This window comes from Pelodiscus sinensis, chromosome 1 (genome assembly GCF_052426305.1).
Source record: "Pelodiscus sinensis isolate ZL-2025 chromosome 1, ASM5242630v1, whole genome shotgun sequence".
NCBI classification, from domain to species: Eukaryota; Metazoa; Chordata; order Testudines; family Trionychidae; genus Pelodiscus; species Pelodiscus sinensis.
Genome location: NC_143052.1, coordinates 156147856 through 156168502, shown reverse-complemented (window position 1 = coordinate 156168502; position 20647 = coordinate 156147856). Strand labels below are relative to the sequence as shown.

General features: G+C 42.7%; 1 protein-coding gene across 40 annotated transcripts in view; it reads left to right on the top strand.

Annotated features, from left to right (window-relative positions):
* Window positions 1–20647, top strand: part of ABI3BP (ABI family member 3 binding protein) — a 320664-nt gene that overhangs the window by 157005 nt on the left and 143012 nt on the right. For 37 of the 40 annotated variants that reach the window (XM_075907457.2, XM_089772857.1, XM_075907587.2 and 34 more), the window contains exons 8-12: window positions 3710–3781; window positions 4923–5009; window positions 5399–5476; window positions 19123–19197; window positions 19935–20009. In XM_075907457.2, coding sequence (XP_075763572.2) covers window positions 3710–3781; window positions 4923–5009; window positions 5399–5476; window positions 19123–19197; window positions 19935–20009 — 387 coding nt within the window. The remainder of the gene's footprint in view (window positions 1–3709; window positions 3782–4922; window positions 5010–5398; window positions 5477–19122; window positions 19198–19934; window positions 20010–20647) is intronic. The other 3 variants (XM_075907515.2, XM_075907462.2, XM_075907414.2) reach the window with 1 other exon arrangement.

Genomic DNA, 20647 nt, shown 5'->3' with positions numbered 1-20647 from the left:
CTGAGGTCAGCTTGGGACTCCCCAGCTGATCCTAGGTTCCGCGCAACTTTTCCCCAGAACCCGGGATCAGCTGGTAACTCCCCAGCTGACCCCGGGTTCTGCTGCCGTGGGAAGCCCAGTATAAAGCTTGGGAGCTCCCAGTTGACCCCGGGTTCTGCTGCTGCGTAGAGCTTAGGATCAGCTGGGCAGTCCCCAGTTGACCTCAGTCTTCACTGCAGCTACCCCTTTGAAATGCCAGAGACGGCATTTTAAAGGGACAGCTGTGGAGCCCAGGGTCAGCTGGGGACTCCCAGATGATCCTGGGCTCCCTGTGGCAGTGGAACCCAGGGTCAGCTGGGCACTCCAGCTGACCCCGGGCTTCTAATGTGTTGCCACTTTGAGATGCCGGGACAGCGTTTCCAAAGGGCAGTGCAACACGGATCCTGGGATCAGCTGGGCACTCCAGCTGATCTTGGGCTCAGTCTTGCGCTGCCCCTTTGATGCGCTACTGCGGCACTTCAAAGGGGCAGCGCTGCATGAAGCCCGGGCACAGCTGGAGACTCTAGCTGGGGATTCAGCCGTGGCAGCATTTCAAAAGGGAGGCGCACGCGATTAATCACTATTACATTTTTTAATCGCTTGACAGCCCTAGTTTCTAATCATTATTTTACATCTTACAGTGAAGAATTTGTTGAGCTGGATAAAATCTGTGTGCTGTACTCAAACTGCAAAGCCCTCTCCTTCCTGGCATCCATGCCAATCTGACTACTTTTTGCCTCTGTGTATATAGTGTACTCATAACATGCCCTTCATGAATCCAGCCGCAGACAATGGTGTTCTAAAATGTTGTCTATAGCCTTCTTCATACTGAATGTAGATGTCTAGTCGTTGGAGACAGCAGGTACCCAGAAATCAATATCCTATTTTCATTTAAATAGCTTTAGTTAGTTAAAGATGAGCATTTCATGCTAGAGCCTATAGTCGCCACAGACGATAGGCTACAATCTGCAATTTAGGTACAGCCTCCAGGCCTTTGATGAGTTGTGAGTGATGGTCACAGAAAAATTTACATACCTCATGTATTCTGTGTTCTTGCATAGCACTGTAATAAAATCTACAATCAGTGTGTCATATGCACTTAGCTACATTCTCTGACCTCTACACTGCTTGAGACATAGAGGCCAAAGGACAGTGTTAACAGATATAGAGCCATAGAAGAAATAGCCAAATCTGAGTCAATGTTGTATTAAGTTTCTATGTTATGAAGAAACTTGACGACTTATGAAGCTTATTAATATGAATCTTATTATTCACCTAGAAGTGCAAGTACAGTGATGACAGTTTTTATAATATTTCTTGAACAAACAATTCACTAAACCCAGTTATTAGCCCTTCCGTGTGGAGGGAGAGGAGTGTACCCAGGCGGAAGGGGGCAGAGTTCTCAGTTAGTAGTGTTAGATGACTAAATTTTAGAATGAGTTGGGGCAACTCAACAAATATTTTTAACATCCAGCTCAAGAACAGGGAATGTTTTGGAACTTTTTAAAAATGCAGATGTTTTCAGTGTGCTTTAGACTGCAACGAAGATGGAGGGAAGGCTTTTAGGAGAGACATGAAAGTAGCAGATAAAAGCTTGTCTTTGTATGGGTAGCGCTGTCTTCCATCAGGACTTCAATGAAAAGTCTCAGCAGAAACTGATAAATAGCCATCTATGGTCTAAGTGGAAGAGACAATATATTGGCCTCTGGAAATATATTTACCAAGAAAATGCTATGGCTGCACAACTGCATTTATAGAAAAATGAGAAAGAGAGTCCCCTCTTCCACTCCTTGGCTATATTTTTACAAAACATAATTATTGCATAGTCAGTTTGTGCAGCTTTGAAACAGTGGCATATACAATTTTATATTAGGCTTTCTGTGACAAACATCTTATCTACTTTGATGTACTGGAAGTTCTTGCACCTGGAGATGACTTGTAAGAAATTTTAAGATGGAGAATTTGAATAGAAAGTATGGTGCTATCTTTTTAGTGGTGTCACCTGCATGGATTTTGAAATATTGTAGTATAATGAGTCTCCATCACTTTGTCTTCAGTCCTCTTAGAAGTCTTTGGTATCAGGGGTTTTATAGATTAGTAAACCCCTTATATGGTGTGCTTATGACAAACATGAAATATTCCTTGTTTAAATTAGTTTTCTGTGAGTACTAAAATATTTAACTTTACCTGTATGGTTTCTAAATTGGGAAGGATTTAGAAAAAGTAATATGTTCCATATGACTTTTTCCAAATAGTTTATATTTCTAATATATATTCCTGGAGAAGAAGTTGTTTTCAGAGATGGCTTCTTGCACTTGTTTTCCAGATGTTTAAATAATATCTCCCGTTTATTTCAGAGAAATAAAAATCCCATATGTCCATAAAATAGAGTAGACTGTGGAGTGGATGTGATTTATTTTATTAATTAGTAGCATGTGTGAATAGACTTAAACCAACATGCTCACCATACTTTGGGATTTGAAGCATGTGAAATGCATCTTTAAGGGACCAGCTCTTGGGAATTTTAAAACGCAAATTTCCATAGAAACAGAAATACAGGAGCTTATTTAATATGTTCTGAAAATGACTGCCTTTACATTTAAGCCAGGAGCTCCCCTACTCAGAGAAATGTTAAACACACCAATATATAAAGAGGGTAACACATGGACTAAGTAAAAATCTCAGATTTATTTTGACAAACCAGCCATAGGTCACTTGGCCCTTTTCGTTTTCAGAACACTTCATAAACAGAGCCTCATTTTGCATTCCTAGCACATTTAAGCTCAGTGGAAGTTTTGAGTTGCTAGTTTGGGCATCTGATGAATCCTCATAAAGTCATGTAAAGAGATAAATTAATATTATTGTCCCCATTTTACAGATGGGTGCAATTTTAAGCCTAAGGTCACAGATGTGAGTCAGTATGAGAACCAAGTTTAGAGCATAGTTGTTTTTGGCTCCCATTCCTGCATTCAGATCATTGGAGGACATATGCATGCCATGTGCTCAAAATTTAGCTCTTGATTTTAGTTATTACATGAAGTCCTTGCTCTAGGTTCAATTGTGCCCATAAGAGTTTGAGTTTGGGATGAAGTGGAATTGCACTGCCCTAGTTGAAGCTCAGTAACATGTTCTTATGTGATATTTAAGCAATCATGTTCCAGGAAGCATTGTTGCACAGGCTATATCTAAACATATGGTAGCATTTAGACCATAGGCACAATGCACATAGCCACACATCACAGTGAGAGGCATGAGGCACCCAGCAGAACATTGCTCTGTACTCCGGCCAGCTCTGAGAGCCGGTGTGTGTGTGTGTGTGTGTGTGTTGTGTTGTGTTGTGTTGTCTAAGTGGTGCTGGGGGCTGGCTGCCTCAGCCTTGCCCCTTCCACAAAAGGCCCTGCCCCTTCTGGGCCTGTGAAGCTGGGCCCCCACCCACACTGGCCAGAGACCCCCCCACCCCCAATCCTGTCGGCTCCCCTGGCCAGAGCCTTTCTTCTTTGCTGGAGTCTTTTGGAAACCTTCCCTTAGAGAGGTTTGAGATAATGTAAGAAAATATGAAACTGATAAGTCAGAGTTATGAATCAGAATAAAGAGGCATTCAGAATGTTCAGAGTCCTCTTGTGTATGTTTTTGTTTCCTGACTTAAAATTTGAAAATTTCTCTGATTAAGGGACTGTTGCTATTTCCACAGTAATTCAAAACATCACACATCGGATACTGCCTAAAGCCACAGACAGGCCATCCTTGGCAGGAGCAATACTAGGTAACTAAGACATTCTTTACTTCTCTGTTAAGAGAATATATGCAGAGTCCCCTCCAGGTGTGCATTAGATCAGGGTTTCTAGCCACTGGTGAAAATACCTGTACTGATACTTAAGGCTTTTGTGAATGATGATCCCCCACTCTGCTGGGTTACTGAGAGCTGTACTGAGCCCCAGTGCATCACAGCTTCCTTCATTCCAATCAATTGTCTGGCCTGATGGCTCTTAATACATTAAAAAGGTTAAAGCACAGCAGGAGGAACGCAGCAGGAGCGGGGAATCATCTGTCCTGGCTCATGCTGAGTCCCCTCTGCTGGTCTTTAGCCTTTTAAATATATTAAGAGCTCATCGACTCTTAATACATTTAAAAAAGAGAGGCGCGTCTGGGACTGGGCTCGAGCTGGGAATCAGCTGATTCCTAGCTCACGCCTGGTCTCCGCTATTTCCCTGCCCCCCATGGAGACAGTGCTGGGGGAAATCATCTTTTAAGCTGGCTCCCCCCAACACCAGCTCCTGCTCCCCCCCTTGCAGTCTCTGATAGGTGCAGAGGCAGCAAGGGTGGGGGAAGCGACTAGCTGACTAATCATTTACATCCCTAGTGGTAAGATGATATCAACTTACTAGAGTAAACACATACTATTGTCTGAAAAAATTGGAAATCTTTCTGCTTAAAATATCTGGAGACAAGTTTGTCCCCAGTGTAACACCACTGAACACAGGAATGGATTAGACCCAGGGTGTGTGGGGAAACCTTACGTGGCATGAAATTTGTTTAGCCTAGCTTACAATTGATGAGCATTATTAACTTTATTCCTCATTAGCCACAAGACTGCCATCCAATCAAGATACGTTCAGTTAGAATACACATATTGTGGTGCTGAATATACTACGTCCATACACTCTAGCATGTAATTGGTTTCTGTAGCCAATGAAACTAGGACAGTGGCAATGCAGAGACTGGGGTGAAGGAGTAGCAGCAAATGGTATTAATTATTAGACATTTACAAAACGGAGATTTTTTTCCCTCTGGGTAAAATGAGTCATGCTTAATTTTCATTGACTCAGAGTATTGCATGGACATCTCTGAGGGCAGGTTATAGCTCACTTTGTATTGAATGATAGCTCACTTACCTTTTCGTGTAGTGCATCTTATCGTTCCAGGTCTGAATGAAACACCACCGAAGTTCCCTAAAACACTGGGCATGTTTGAAACACCAAAGAAAAAATTGAGTAAGTAGAATTATTTTATTAGGTTCATATGATCTCTGACCATTATGAGTAGAAATGTATTTTAATGTGAGAATATGCCTTTAAGCAAAGCCTCTTTTTTTCTATTGTTTTGAATATTTGTTTAGTCACATGGGTAAGTAGGTATCCAGTCTTGCAAAGCTTTGAACACCAGATAGTAAGAAAAAGCATCTTAAAAATAATGCATGTTTCAGAGAGCTAGTCACATGCGTGTGTGGTAAAGGCAAGTTCAGTCATTCCCTAAAGTATTTGACTTCATGTATGTGTTCACTTTGTATTGTCTGGCAAACTACAGCAGGGTTAAAAATGTATGGTCACAGAAGCAAAGCAGATATGATTCTGGTATTTACTGTCTAACTTCTGCCTTTTAGTTATGAATGAAACACAAATGTGGCCTGCTGAATCCAAAACACCAAAAGTGCAAGAAATCTCCCCACAGTCCTTCCCAGGTAATTACAGATCTGTTTTGGGTGTTCACAAATGCAGTGTGTGATAGGTTCAGTAACAGAGACCCCCTTTGAACTGTCACCCAGTTTGCTGAAATATCACTTAGCCTGCCAAACTGCCCTCTGGAGCACTCCACCTCCGTGTTCTGCTAGGCCAGAAGTTCTGATCTCCCACAGCCAACAGCGCCCCTCTCGATAACAGAGCAACACAGACGCTGAACCAACTCAGCTAGAGGAACTGGTCAGCATCCAGATACAGTCTCGATGTGGACCAAAACACACACAAATCCATCTTACGCCGCATAAAAAGTTTTACACAAAGAAAGTGCATAAGTTTGCTCTCTTTATCAATGAATGAGAGAGATGCAAAGCTGTTGCCCTCCCATCCCCCCATAATTATTTACACTGGATTTGATTTACACTGGATTTGATAATAAACAAAAGCATTATATTAAATATGAAAAGTAGGATTTGCGTGATTGCAAGTGTAAACAGATGAATCAAAGTTACTAAGCCAAAATAAACAACACATGCTAGCTAATCCTAATACATTAAGAGAAATTGCTACAGATCATAATCCTCACCCCACTCGTTATCTGAGATGCAATTCTTCACAACCCAGAGCTGATTTTTCTCAGTCTTGAGTCTAATAGCCATTTCTGTATTCTGTGGGATGGTGTTTCAAAGGTCACCTGAAGACAAAAGACTGATTCCTTTTCATTCCTTAAATAGACTTTCCTCAGGGTGGGAATCCTTTGTTTTATCCCTCCAATCCTTTGAAAAAATACTAGATTCAAGATGGTTTCCAGCAGCAAGTGGCATGATTACATGTCTTTGTAGGACCCACCACAATTTGGGCTTACAGGAAAAGCAAAGACATTTACAGATCATTAAGTACCACTAATGGCTTCTATTAGAAAACCTATATTAATACATCAGATTTCCACTTAATATTTCTAACTTCATATACAAGAATGATACATGCACAGTAATAGAATATACACATTTTGCACATTGTAACTAAAAATGTCACATGATCCCTAAAGCATTGTCAGTGTTATGCATATTCATTAAGTATGCAGAGACATGACAACCTTTCCTAAGATAGAATCACATACAAATTAAAAGCAGCCTTTATTTTTCTTGAGGGCTGCAGTTGAAATCAGCTATGTTCATTACAGTATCTAAATCAGTTTAGTTACACAGTCAAGTCAACTTTGCCCCACAATTAAATTTTGTGAAAGCAAACGTATAACAAAATTAAAACCCAGTTTCCTGGATTCTTTTTCATAGTACAAAAGTAAGGGTGCTATGTATGGAGCGGTAGGGGGCAGTAACCCCCCCCACCCCCCAAAAAATTGGAACCCCTGGATTTCATACTTGAGGTCTGCTTAAAGCTACATGCCCTGGCTCCAGAGACAGTTCTTAAATGTAACAGAGTTTGAGCTGCGTGCAGCTTTGCCTTTGGGGCAGGGAGTTTGTTATAAAAAGAGGGAGGCACAGTGATTTAAGAATAACTAACGGCTGGGCATTCAAGTCATTGAAGGATCGTTAGATCATCATGGAAACATAGCTTGGTACGCCACTTAAAAAAGATAGGGTGGGAGGAAAGAGTAGGAATGAGTGTTGTGCTGCTGGCATTTGTATTTGGATCACTGCTGTGAAACTTACAAATGTTGTTCTTTGGATAGTGTCCCTGTGGGTGCGTGTGGGGGTTTCGGGGTGCGATCACCCCCTCTTGGTCCGAGGGGGGGTCAGCGAACCCTAGTGCCCCCTCTTAGTGCCTATTTGGCCCCCGGGGCCCCGATGGCGAACCCCCGACAATGGGTGCGATCACCCCCTCCCAGGAGGAAGGGGGGGTCAGCGAACCCGTCAATAGTTACCCGTCTCTGCGGGCCGGGGCAGCAGGCCCCCGGTTCAGAGTTTCCCCTCGCGGGGTTGCGGCTTGTATCGTCCCTCCGTTAAGGCCGGGGGTAGTGGGCCGTTCCCTTCGTGGAGGGAGGGGGACCCGGTCCCACCCTCTCTCCGGGTCCCAGCCCGGGGCCCTAAGCGGCGGGGCTTGCTAATGCCCCGACGCGGTGGACGAGGGAGTTAATCCCTCCGCAACTCATCCACCCAAGGTTGCCAAAAGCGCCCTGCCCCGGGCTCCTTCCTCCCTCCGGGCGGCTCTCGCCAATCGTGCCCGCCGCCTCTGAACCTACCCTGGTTCGGTGTCCTGTGGTGTCTCGCTCCCGGATGCGGCCTCTGGGGAGCGCTCTGGGGTGCCGTTCCGCCTCCGGACGTCCCGCTCCCGTTGGGTGTGACGAGGTGGGGTCCGCCCCCCTTCGGCCGAGGGGCTGAGCGACCGCCACAGGCAGTGGCTGTCCCGAAGGCCTCGGGACCAGCGCCGGGCCGGCAGCCATGGGGTATGCCGCCCGGGCTCCGTCCTGCTTCCGGGTCTGCTCCTCCGCTCCTGCCAGGAGCCTCCCTCCTCCTCCGTCGGCGGCCAGCTCTTTTGAGCTGGCCCGCCGCGTTAGCCGCTCCCTGGGGCCCCGCCCCTTCCGGGCACGTCGCCCGTGGCGCCCAGCCGCCCAGCTGATTTGCTCCCCCCCGCCCCCGTCGTCCGGGGACGCGGGGAAGGAGCCGTAACGGTGCAGCCTGCGCAGGCGCGGGGGAAGTGCCCCTGCCCGCCGCCGCCTCTGGCTAGCGCTGGGGGAACGCCGGGGAGCCCGCTCCCGTGCGTCAGTCTCCTGCCCACGGGGGCTCCGATCGCCCCGCCCCCCAACCAGTGACAGTCCGTCACAGTGCTCCACTCTAAGTGTCGGGCTCGTCCCGGCGCCGCAGGTGGGAGACTCGTCAGCCATGGTTCAGCCAGACTGCGCATGTGTGGTGGCGGCGTGTGCTCTTCGCACCATTTGTGAGTCTGCGCGCAGTCTGGCTCCTGCCAGTTCCTCTTCAGACCCCATTGAGTTACATAGCGACCGCGCTGTTTTTAAGCGTGGGTTGCGTTCGTAACTTGGGGACCCCTTTATGACCGCTCCATGAGAGCTTTGGTCATAAATGCGAACAGATGTAACTCGACCGTTTGCAACTCGGGGACCGGCTGTAGTCATTTACTAACTCTTAGTTTACTTTAAAAAAAAAAAATCTCCGACGTGCTGGGGTCTCCTGGTTTTAAGAAATGTGTGGCATGCCACGACACAATGCCGGCATCGGACGGACACTCAACCTACATAAAGTGCTTGGGCGAGTGTCATATCCCTCAGAAATGCCCGCACTGTAGTAAGCTGACGGCTCAGGCCAGGCATGACCGCGAGTTGTGATTTAAAATGCTCTTATTCAGTAAGGCATTTCAGCCTACTGATACCGGGCTGCTCAGATCGCCAACGTCCGCAGGAGCACCATCGGGCAAGAAGTCACCCGTCCAACACTCATCCTCCTCTCGGAGAAGTGTGAGATAAGCCTGGTATTTCAGGATGGACCGTAGTCCGACATGCTGAAAGGCACAAAACAAGACGCAGCATATCAGAGCTGAGTCTGACTCTTCATAGGGAATCAGCTCTGGCACCGGCCACAGTTACACGGCCTCACTCCACCCTGGCACTGACAAAACAAAAGTTGGCGTCACTGACCACTAAGGCACCATCGGCGCCGATCTCGGCACCGACACCCGCAGTCACAGCGGCATGGAGCCCGATAGCCCCGGGCACTACGGCACCATTCACGAGTGGCTCATCTACAGCAAGCTTGGCACCAATTGTCACAACGGCACCAAGTACAGTGGCACTGGGCTCACTTGAATTATCGGCACTGCACACAACAGCGCTGCCCCTATTCCATCGTCGGCACCGGTACAGCATGCACTACAGCCCGGCGGACACCCTTCCCCGGTTCCAGGGAAAGCCAAACACAAATCCAGAAGGATAATAATGCCTTCTCTAAGGCTGGAACCAGCTGTCTTCTCCTCACAACTGCGGTCACCAGCCTCTGTTTTCTCAGTGCCACTACAGCATGACAGGCAGATCTCGATCTCCTAGATCACCCACACGATCTTTGTGCTCCAGATACTGCTACAGGGCTAGAAGAAGGTGCTCTCTGGACTATTCCCCAAGAGGGTATTACCATGACTGATACCATTGACATCGAGACTACCGCTACTGGCACCACTGTTCTTCAAACCATTCTTCTTCAAGTTCTCTGCAACACTACCAACAGCGATCACATAGTAGTGTTAGGTTACCAACACCTCCTCAACCCCCTATCAGACCACCTACACCTTCCAGAGATGTTCCTCTGCCAGCATGACACCAAGCCCAGTAGAACCACCGGCATCTGAGCATACGCCGTCCCAAGTGCAGTCTCTGACTGACCAATCTTCTTCCTCACCGGACGATGCAGATTTTCCTATTGACTCTTTTCCCACAGATGACATTTGTTAAGTCCATGACCTCTTTAAGAGAGTAGCGGAGTCGCAAGAAATGCAACTGAGTGAGGTTCAGCAGAAATGACACCGCCTCCTGAAAAATCTTCAACCATCACAAAAATCCAAAATGGCATTGCCATTAGACGACGCAATTCTAGAAACCGCAAATGAGATTTGGCAGACACCAGCTTCCTCTCAGGCCAAACATAAGAGAGCGGACAAGAAATATTTTGTTCCCTCAGTAAGGCCATTCTGATGTTCTTATATAGAGCTGAAATTTATCTTCCCCCTTGCTGTAATGCACTAGACTCCACTCCCCTTCCAGATCTGAGATAGAGCCCAGGAGTCCTGATGGGATCTGTCTCTCTCCACAGAGTTAGTAACAGAGTAAGAATATACATGAAAATTTTAACCCTAACCAGTGTCCCTTAAGTGACTTGCCACAAGATGTCAGAATACGTTAATGTTAGAGCTGAATGCGTCTAATATTTATTTAATTTTCTTTCTTTTATATAGGAATTAGATACCGGGCTCCTGTCAGCTAACTGCTAAGTTGTCTGCCAAAAAAAGTAGAATTTTCAGTCCTATAGTAGCCCCTAGATAGAGATGATGTGGGGTGGGGAGAAGGGTGAATGAGATTGGTGGGAGGAGAGTACCCCATTTAGTGTTCGGCTTGTACTAAGCATGCTTAGTAACACTGCTCACGCCTCCCCCCCATACTCTCATTCTCTTCTCCTCCCCCCATCATAGCATGCACAGGTTATCATTTTCCCCCCTCCCCCCACCAAAATCTGAACTGGTGCCCCTGTACATGAGTTTGCCCTACACAACATATTGTATGTTAAACTTGTCTCTTCAAGTTGTTTATTACTTGCTATAGAACATGAACATTAAAGGTATGTCTAGATTACATGCCTCTGCCGACAGAGTAAACTAGGCTACCCGACATAGTCAAAGAAGCCGGGATTTAAATATCCCCGGCTTCATTAAAATAAACATGGCTGCCTCGCTGTGCTGGCTCAGCTGATCGTCGACACAGCGCGCAAGTCAAGACAGGGGAAGTCTTTGTCGGCCACTCCCTTATGCCTTCCCCTGTCGACCGATCCGCATCTTGACTGATTATTGGGGAAGCTTTGTAATGGGTAAGATAATTAGCATCTTTATTCAAACTTGAGTGTAAAGTGTCGAATTTAAGCATGAATGACAGTTCAGAGGATTCTCTTTCAAGTGAAGTCTTAAAAGGCCTTTGAAGCAGGATGCAGGTAATCAAGTCATTGAGACAATGTCCTTTCTGGTTGAAATGGCAAGAAACTGTTTTTTCTTTGTGATCCTGTCTGATATCTGTTTTGTGGGCATTGATCCTTTGGCGAAATGTCTGAGACGTTTGTCCAGTGTACATAGAAGACGGACACTTTCGGCACATGATAGCATAAATTATATTTCTGGATGCGCAGGAATATGTGTTCTTGATCTTATAACTCATTATTGGACCTAACCAAGTGAGTTATAAGTGAGTTATATTCCTGTTCTGAAATTTGATTTGTCCTTTTCATATGTGTTCATTTTTTTTAATTGTATCCTTTGGTATATATGGGTGTGACAATTTTTTTCCACTATTTGATCTGAGGAAGTGGGTCTGGCCCACGAAAGCTCATCACCTATTCAACTATCTTGTTAGTCTTTAAAGTGCTACATAGTCCTATTTTTTGTTTCAACTACTCCAGACTAACATGGCTACATTTCTATCACTAATTAAATAATGTCCCTTGCATCTTGTCATTCTTCTTGCATGTCTGGGGCAGTATATATGAACTCATTAGCGGTTTTAGGATTTGTACTGCTCAAGGGTTACACCATCAGAGAGCATTTCGGAGCTGGTATTTCTAATATTTCTAATTTCCAAAATGCTACATTAATATTCTCACCTAGCAACAGCAATAGCATCACATTGCTAGAACAAGTATACTTGAGGTGGGCGGTAAGGTCAAGTACTAGAAAGGAACAATTGCAGCTGTTACTCTACATCAGAATTGCAGGTGTTAGCAGTATAATCTTCCACAGACTGATTTATTAAGCTCACTTCTGTAAGTGTGCCTGTTGTCCCCTGACCACTGTTGAGTTTAAAGCCTGCTTTAGTTCCCCGTCATAGAATGTACGCTATGCGGTTTAGTGCATTGGATTAGTTGCCACCTTTATATCTCTCATCTGAAAGACAGAACTGTACTTGAATTTCTATTTTCTGTTTTGGGGCAAAATCCAATGAGAGAACTACAAATGATAATGCACTTTGCAGAAGCATTTGGTGATCTTACTCTGGAACTGTGTCTGTGTGGCACAGTCTCTCTTTGTAGTGCTCCATTCGTTTGGCTAGCTGTGAAAGGGTGGTGAAGAAAGAATATTACTGCAATACCCATTAACTCACATAGAATATAAGCAAAATGAAATTTAAAAATAAGAGCTTGGCCTTGAAAAACCCTTCTGTGAGATACATACTCTTATACTACTGGTCCTACAAAAATGAATGGGATCTTTTATATGGTTAAGGGTTACAGGGTTGGATCCTATCAATTTGATTAGCACAGTTGTCTAATTTAGCAAGATGCTCCGCCTACATTGATGGGTGATGAAATATCATTGGGTATGTCTACACATCACAGTTATTTCGAAATAACAGCTGTTATTTCGAATTAACTTTACTAGCATCTACACAGCCAAAGCGCTATTTTGAAATAAACTCGAAATAATGAAGCACTTATTTCAAATTTGGTAAACCTCATTCTACAAGGAATAACACCAAATTTGAAATAGCTAATTCGAAATAAGTGACGTGTAGACACTTATTTTTAATTAAGGGGCCTCCAGCCTTCCCAGGGTGCCCTGGTGGCCACTCCAGCCTCAACCAAGAACACTCCTCACCCTCCTCCCCTCCCCGGAGCCCTTAAAGGGATTGACTCTGGCCACAGTGCCAGTGCCAGCTCCAAGCCTGCCAGCCCAGAGCCAGCAGTCACTGCCCCTGACCCAGTGGCCCCAAAACATGAGCCAGCAAGCCACTGGCAGCCAGCCCTCCACTGCTCCCCAGGAGCTGACTGCCAGTTCTCAGGAGCCTGACAGGGCCCGGAGAAGGCAGGTGCCTTACTTGTCCAGGGTGGAGATCAGGGTGGGCCTTACTCAGGTTTGGGGGGGATGCCCCCAAGGTCCATGATCTCCGCACTAGATGGAGGAACACGGTCGTCTATGGCATGATAGCTGCCAGCCTGGCCACCTAAGGTCACATGCGAACCCAAGAGCAGATTCGCATGAAAATCAAATTGGTCTGGTGAGACTCCCAACCCTGAGCCCTGAGCTTCCCCTCCCCCTTCTTCTCCTTGCTTCCCCCTTCCAGATTCCTCTTCCCAGGTTTCCCCCTCCCCTCTCCCATCCTCTCTCCTCCACTCTCCCGCCTTCTTTCTCTAGTCTCAGCAGAGTTTCATCCCCCCCCCCCGTTTTGTTAAATAAAGAGAGTTTGTGTTTATGAAAATATGTGTATTTTATTTGACATCAGGAAGGAGGTCGGGGGGTAGGGGGAAGGTAAGTGGAAGGACATGAGGGAGGAATGAGGCACAAGCCCCAGTGGGACAGACCAAGGAGGCTCTTAGTGCTCCTCAGGGTGGAAGTTCTCCTGCAGGGCCTTCTAGATACTGACAGCCCCCCAATGGACCTCCCGGATGGTAGCCTGCAGAAAGTGCAGCCAGGCTCGCAGCAACACGTTCATGGGAATGTCCAGGGTCAGCTCTGGCTCCATATTGCAGAGTGCTGTGGTGTCCCGAGTGAGGGTAACCAGTGCACACAGAGACACAAATGCTTTGCTGTCCCTCATAGAGGTAGGCAAGCAAGCAGGGAAAGCTGAGAACCGGCTCTCTGGGGGGATAGGGGGGTTCCTTTAAGCACAAGCCTCAGATAGCCTCAGGCAGCAGCCATGCAAATAAACTCCTGACCTGATTCCCTGCAGGACCTGGTTCTGGCCAGCCTTCGATGCAATTCAGTGTCCATTCAGTGTGGATGCTCTGTTTCGAAAACACTATTTCAAAATGCATTTTGTGTGTAGACGTGTTATTTCGAAATAACACTGTAGTGTAGACATACCCATTATTGTTATTACTAACAATCACCTGATAATTTCTATTTAAAGTAATTCAAACTATGTAGCATTAAAATTGTGTTATGTATCTGACAGTAGCAAATTCAGTCCTGCTTGTATACCAGAGCACATTGAAGAAGCACCACTTTACAACTGATCAGATGTGCTCAGTTTTCGTTATTTTTTTAAAGATCTCTAACTTTATTCCCATAAAGACATTGCATTTCTATTCACCATTTAAAATTCCTGGCCCCGTGAATGTCTTGAAGGTAGACCAGACAGTTTATTGAAGTTGAAAATGCAATTTATTTGGTGGGACTTCTAATAAATAATTTCTGTAGCAGTATGTTGAATATTGTGGACAATAAATTCCTTGGGCTATCTACAGCTTAAGTCAGTCCAGTATTGAGATTCAAAACTGAGTGGTTCACCAGATTTTTGCACTCTTGGAGAGTATAGAGGGAATAAAAGAAATGTAGAATGTAGTAATGCAGCAAAAACGCATAAGGATTGCCAACTCTCTTCTGGATGAAATTATCATCATCTTTTAGTCACTAAAAGCATTTGCAGACTTCTTATTCTACAACCTCCAGGTAAGACTATTGCCAAAATTCCAGTCTGAAGTGGGACAGACAAGTCTGCCTTTCAGTTGTTCTTTATATTTATCCTAAAGTACTGGAAGGAATAGTAGGGCACTTTTGCACATAGGCATTAACCATAGCTGTTTAGAGTACAGAGACTGAGCACTTGATTTCTAACTAGAGATGGATGGGTTATTTTTAAAATTTTCAAAATAATTAATTTTTACTATTTCCCTTTTTGTATTCACTTTTCACAGATATTTTAGTAATTGAGTTCAATAGCCAGAGTGATTACGGAAATAATTTATACATGTATATTGCAAATGTATAGATAAAATTTACTTTCTCAAATACATAAATATTTATTGGATCTGGAGACTTGGTCATGAGACTTGTATGCATCCAACCAGGGAACAGGAGGAAAAAGAAGTGGCTTGTGTGTCCCATCAATCGCAGACATAGAGTACTGAATATCAGCTACACTTTTGTGAACAATCTAGACTCATAATTATAGAAATAATTTGGTAAATAATTATGAATGATGCAGTCAGGAATAACTGGCCCATATGAAAAAACAATCAATGAACAGAAAAGAAGTGAAACAGTCTCAAATTATTTGTCACAAATGCTTTCCCATTTCTGCTTTTCAGTGACATGATATTTTTCACTTTGTTTAATGTCATCATTCTTATTACTGGAATACTTCAAAATAATCAGTTACATTGGTAATTTTTGAACAGGTGAGCTTTCTGGGATGTATATTTTGTGCCAACGATTGTGGGCATTAGAGGAGAAAATCCTTATCTACATCTTTTTTTCATGTGCACATCTCATTATCTAACATCTTCTCATTGATAAACCATTTCCACATGTCCTTCCCAAATAAATGAGATCTACAACAACTTCCTATCTGATGAAGAGCCCTTCTTACAACAGTGTCATATACCGCTAGTTTAATAATTTGGTGGGAAGGGAGGGGGCTTCAAAAATACTATGACTTTCTGGATATTCACTTTTTGAGTCAAAGTATTAAAGACCAACCATCTTTTTGTGTAGTTCCTAAGCCTTCTGATGATATCCATCTTCAGTATTACATCATGATAAATATATTGCACTATTCTTTATTCGATCTTTCCTAATGATTCGAAGAATAAATCTCTCTCTCTCTCAAAACAACTTCAGCTGCATCCACTTCAATTCCTTGACTTTAAATCAAATCCTATGCATGGCTTTTGTGCATATCTTAAATAAGCAGATAGGCATGCAGCTCACATATATGCCAATTCTTCATTTTCTCCGTTCATTTTTCCCTTTATACATTCAGCGGTTGTGTACACTTATGTTCTGTACAGTAGTGCCACTCAGAAAAAAAAATCATAATTTGCAAGCAAATACCACAGAATATCAGTTATTTCCTAATTTTGAAATAGAGGGATAATGTGGCATTTCAAATACAACTGTATGTTAACTCTTGGCAAATACTGACTGTATATTAATTTTTTTCCAAATAAAGACATAGTTACACTTTCTATTATTATAATTATCTGTATTTATTTACTAAAATACGTTTTATATTTTCATATGTTCACCTTCAGAGATATTTCAATGTTTTTAATTTGTGCAGTAATCATTCCATTCAGATTAGGTGTCTGGTATTGGCCAGCCCGGTATTTGTGGCATGTGCCCAGTTAAAAAAAAAACCCCACAGAAAATGTCCAGTAATTTCTGTTTTTCTCAGACTGAAGGCCGCTTGGAACATTCTTTCTCCACCGTGTCTTTTTGTGTGTGTGGTTTTTTTGTTTGTTTTGCTCATCCAATTTTTTCCCCACCGTGTGCGGTATTTTTTGTGAAACTATCTGGCAACCCTATTTCAGATATTTTTAGAATTCAGAACACTAGCACCACAGTCATGTAGTTCTGCCCTTTGTTTCTGTTAATGTATACTTCGCTAAGTTGCCAGCATTCTAATTTGAAAACATCCTTTGAAGTCATATGCCAATGTTTGTGTGGCATTTCTGCCTAGCCACATTTAACATTTACTTGAAGTACTGTGCATTCAAGCAAGAATTTCGGTTTCGATTCCCACGTGTCAACAATTTTTAAAATATCTAAATATTGTTTTTGTATTCCCTGTGAAGGTCAAACTAACAGTGATACATTTCTGCTTTCATCGATGTTTAAAAGTTGTTGCATGATAGAACATGGCTACAATACTCTCTTAAAGCATGTTATACTCATAGGAAACTAATTTGTTGAGTAAGGTAGGTCAAAATTAAAATGTTAAGTAATCCTTTATATAGTGCCTTGACCATGCAAACTAGTGAGTGTCCACAAAATAGTCATAAGAATACAATTCAAGAAATCATCTTATCACCTTCAGTGTTAGTCTCCCATTGATGCTTGCTTTACATATAGACTGTGTGTATTTGCACATATGTATTAAAAATGAGATGCTGCCTTTTCCCAACATTGTACAGCATGCCGTGTGCTAACTGCTGTTGTCTACCTCAGAGGTGATTATATTTATATTTACTTTTATGGACTTGTTATCCCATATTGCCAACAGAGGCTCTGGGGGACAGACCCATAGTCTCCTATAGACAACCGCCTAACCTCGGGATGATTCTTACCAACAACCACAGGCCATACCACACTAATACCAACCCTGGAACTTTCCCTTGCAACAAACCCTGTTGCCAACTTTGTCCACATATTTACTCTGGTGATACCATCACTGGACCTAACCACGTCAGTTACAAGATCAACAACACATATTCATCCTGTTCATCCAGAAATATAATTTATGCCATCATATGACAACAGTGTCCTTCTGCTGTGTATATTAGACAAACTTCTCAGACACTTTGCCAAAGAATTAATGCCCACAAATCAGACATCAAACACCTTCACAAAGATAAACCAGTTTCTATTCATTTCAACCAACCTGAGCATAGTCTGAACAATCTTACTACATGTATTTTACTTCAAAGAGACTTTAACACCAGACTACAAAGGGAAACCTCAGAACTGTCATTCATGCTTAAATTTGATACTTTACAAATGGGCCTTAACAAGATGCTAATTACGTTACCCATTACAAAGATAACTTCCCCAATTATCGCGCCTAGTATCGTTATCTCATAGATACTAGCCCTTCCCCTCACCCCTCTTCTGTTCTAAATCTGATTTGTCAGTTTTATAATGTGTTCACTTTTTTCATTTTTTTCATTGTATTCCTTTGGTGTATATGGTCATGCCAATTCTCTTCCAGAATTTGATCTGAGGAAGTGGGTCTGGCCCACGAAAGCTCATCACCTAATAAACCATCTTGTTAGTCTTTAAAGTGCTGCATAGTCCTGTCTTTTGTTTCAGCAAGATCAGACTAACACGGCTACATCTCTGTTAGTGTTTTTACAAGCTATGGAAACATGTACAGTGAAGATAAGATACATCAAATATCTTTTAAGCTACATTTATAATGAACAAATGAAGGGTGAGGGATGAGATATAACAGTAAGCTAGATAACTGGTTGTATAGTTGAGTGCACATTTTGTTAGCGCCTTGATTTTTGTTTGTATTTTTGTTCCAATTTTACTAATCAAAACTGTTAATGCTATTCTGCCAGAAGGGCTATATTTGTTGTTGTTGCTTTTGTCAGCCACACATCCCATAATTTTCTCATCAGAAATGTGATGGTGAGACTTTTTGTGATGTGATCTCTTCCACACCTCATTTCTCAGCATTTTCAACTTCGGAATTTTTTTCTCTTAACACAACAACCCAAATTTCGTAATGCTGTCTTATGTCTTACCCTCCCCCCTTTTAAAAGTTTAATATGAATACATTTCTTTAAGGCTCCTTTCCCAATAAATTTTCTTGGTTTAATTACCAACAAAACACCTTAAGCATAGTGAAAATAATAAGGAGAATAACAATAATACTTTGCTCCGATATGGCATTTTTCATGCAAATTATTTTCTGAAGCTTGTAAAGTGGTAACTAAGACTTGCAATGTCTTGAGGTGGGTAAATATTTTAACACTATTTTACAGATAATAAAACTGAGCCACAGAATAGTTTAGCTGCGTGCCTGTGTTTCACAGTGAGTTGGCACAAGTTGCTGGACATAAATCTCCCTGCTCTGACCAGTAAACACACTCCCTTGTTGTTGAATGGCTTTTGTCTCAAAGAGGAATTCTAGCAAAGGGGGTATACCTATACAACAACTATGGATTAAGTAAAACATTATGTACATTTATTCAAATAAATGATATCTACTGTTATTTCAGTCGGCGGTACTGTTATTTCAGTCCATCGTACTCTCTTGTACTTATTATAAAAATGCATTTAAATCTTGGTAATAGCTTGCTTAATCATGTAGCGAGTTTCTTTAGAGCCACCACTATAATTCCATTTCAGGTTTTATTATCCAGGAATGTGGTGACAAGTAAATACTTTAAATCTTAAACCCATTCTTGCCGCCTTGTGTGCCATGAAATTAAGTAGCCTCATCTCACTCAGTTATGTTAATTATTTTTTTTTTTTGTAGCTACCATTGAATCATTTCAGGAGAGCATTAAACCTACTGTACCTGCTGCCTCAGAAAAATCAGACACATCTTCAGGTAAAAGCATCTTTTTCTCTATGTTCATTTTAACCCTTGCATTTGCTGCTCTCTGAGCCCCTTTTATTACAAAAATGACTAGTGTTCCTCCCCAGAGTCTCTGCTGAAGGCACGAAAAAAACATCAAGTAGCCTGTTTTGTTTTATTCTAATTGTGGACAGACCTGAAATACTTTAGCTTATGATATATATTGTTCATCAAACTTGTCTGCCATCTTCACACATCTTATGAAAAGGAAAAACAGTGTACCCCTTTAAAAATAGCCCACATTTATGAATAATGGAGTGTGTTTTGTTCTTTTTTATATAATTCGCATTGAACCATGCAACTTGCTAACCTTCAAAGTACTTCAGAAAAGCATGGTGGTTCTTTCTTTTAAAATTGTCTTTCTGTCCCTCTTAGTTAGTGGCTTTTTGTCCCAAGCTTTCAGAAACTTAATTTGCTTGATCTGGTTTCTCTGTAAGGACCTAGACTATCTTTCACTTGTGTCAGTTGCAACACTTCTGCTGATTTCTGTGGAAGCTGAAGCAGCATGTGTTGTAATATGTGGTTTTGTGGCATTGATTTTCATTTCGTAGCAAAAAATATTGAAACATAGTTTTTATAATGGCTCCATAACTGCTTGGGACTCAGCTTTTAAACCTGGCTAGTCAGTTTTGGCTTGAAGCCTGTTTAGTGGGTTGTGGACAAAGTGTAGTGATTTATTGAAAGAAAAAAATAATTCTTTCTTCTCATAGATTACAATGAAAGTGAACTGGAATCCACGAAACCTAACATAGCACCTACGCCTGAATTATCATTGAACACACTAGGTAAATATTACGTTTATAGCTCTTTGTGGAGTGAGGATTACCAAAGACTGCCCCAGTGAAATCTCTCTTCTGTTCACAGATGTGGAATTTAAAAAGAGCTTCTTGTCATCCACACATTTTATAGGCATACTTTCTACTCCATTCTCCAAGTCGTTAATTAAAATATTAAATAGTATCAGACGCAGGACTGTCTTCTGGGGGTACGTCTACAGCACAGAGGAGGATTGAAGCTGACGCTGTTTATCTTCCAGGGTTTGAATTAGTGGTCTAGTTAAGCTAATTTGAACTGATAGGGGCGCTCTTGTTGATGCCCGTAGCCATGCTTTCATGAGGAGTAAGGGAAGTTGAAGGGAGAGTGTTCTTCCTTCAACTTCCTGCTGTGTAGACAGCACCAAAATCTGAGTTAAGCTACTTCAACTTCAGCTATGGAATTAATGTTGCTGAAGTTGCGTATCTTAATTCAGCTTTGCCTTGTAGTATAGACATACCCTTGGTAACTTCACTACACACTCCTTGCTAGTTTGACAACAAACTCATTGATTATGGTCATTCAACTGTTGTACACCCACCTTATAGTAATTACACCTAAGGTTATTTCACTATTGCAGTGTTGGGCAACATGTAACCCTGGGTACATG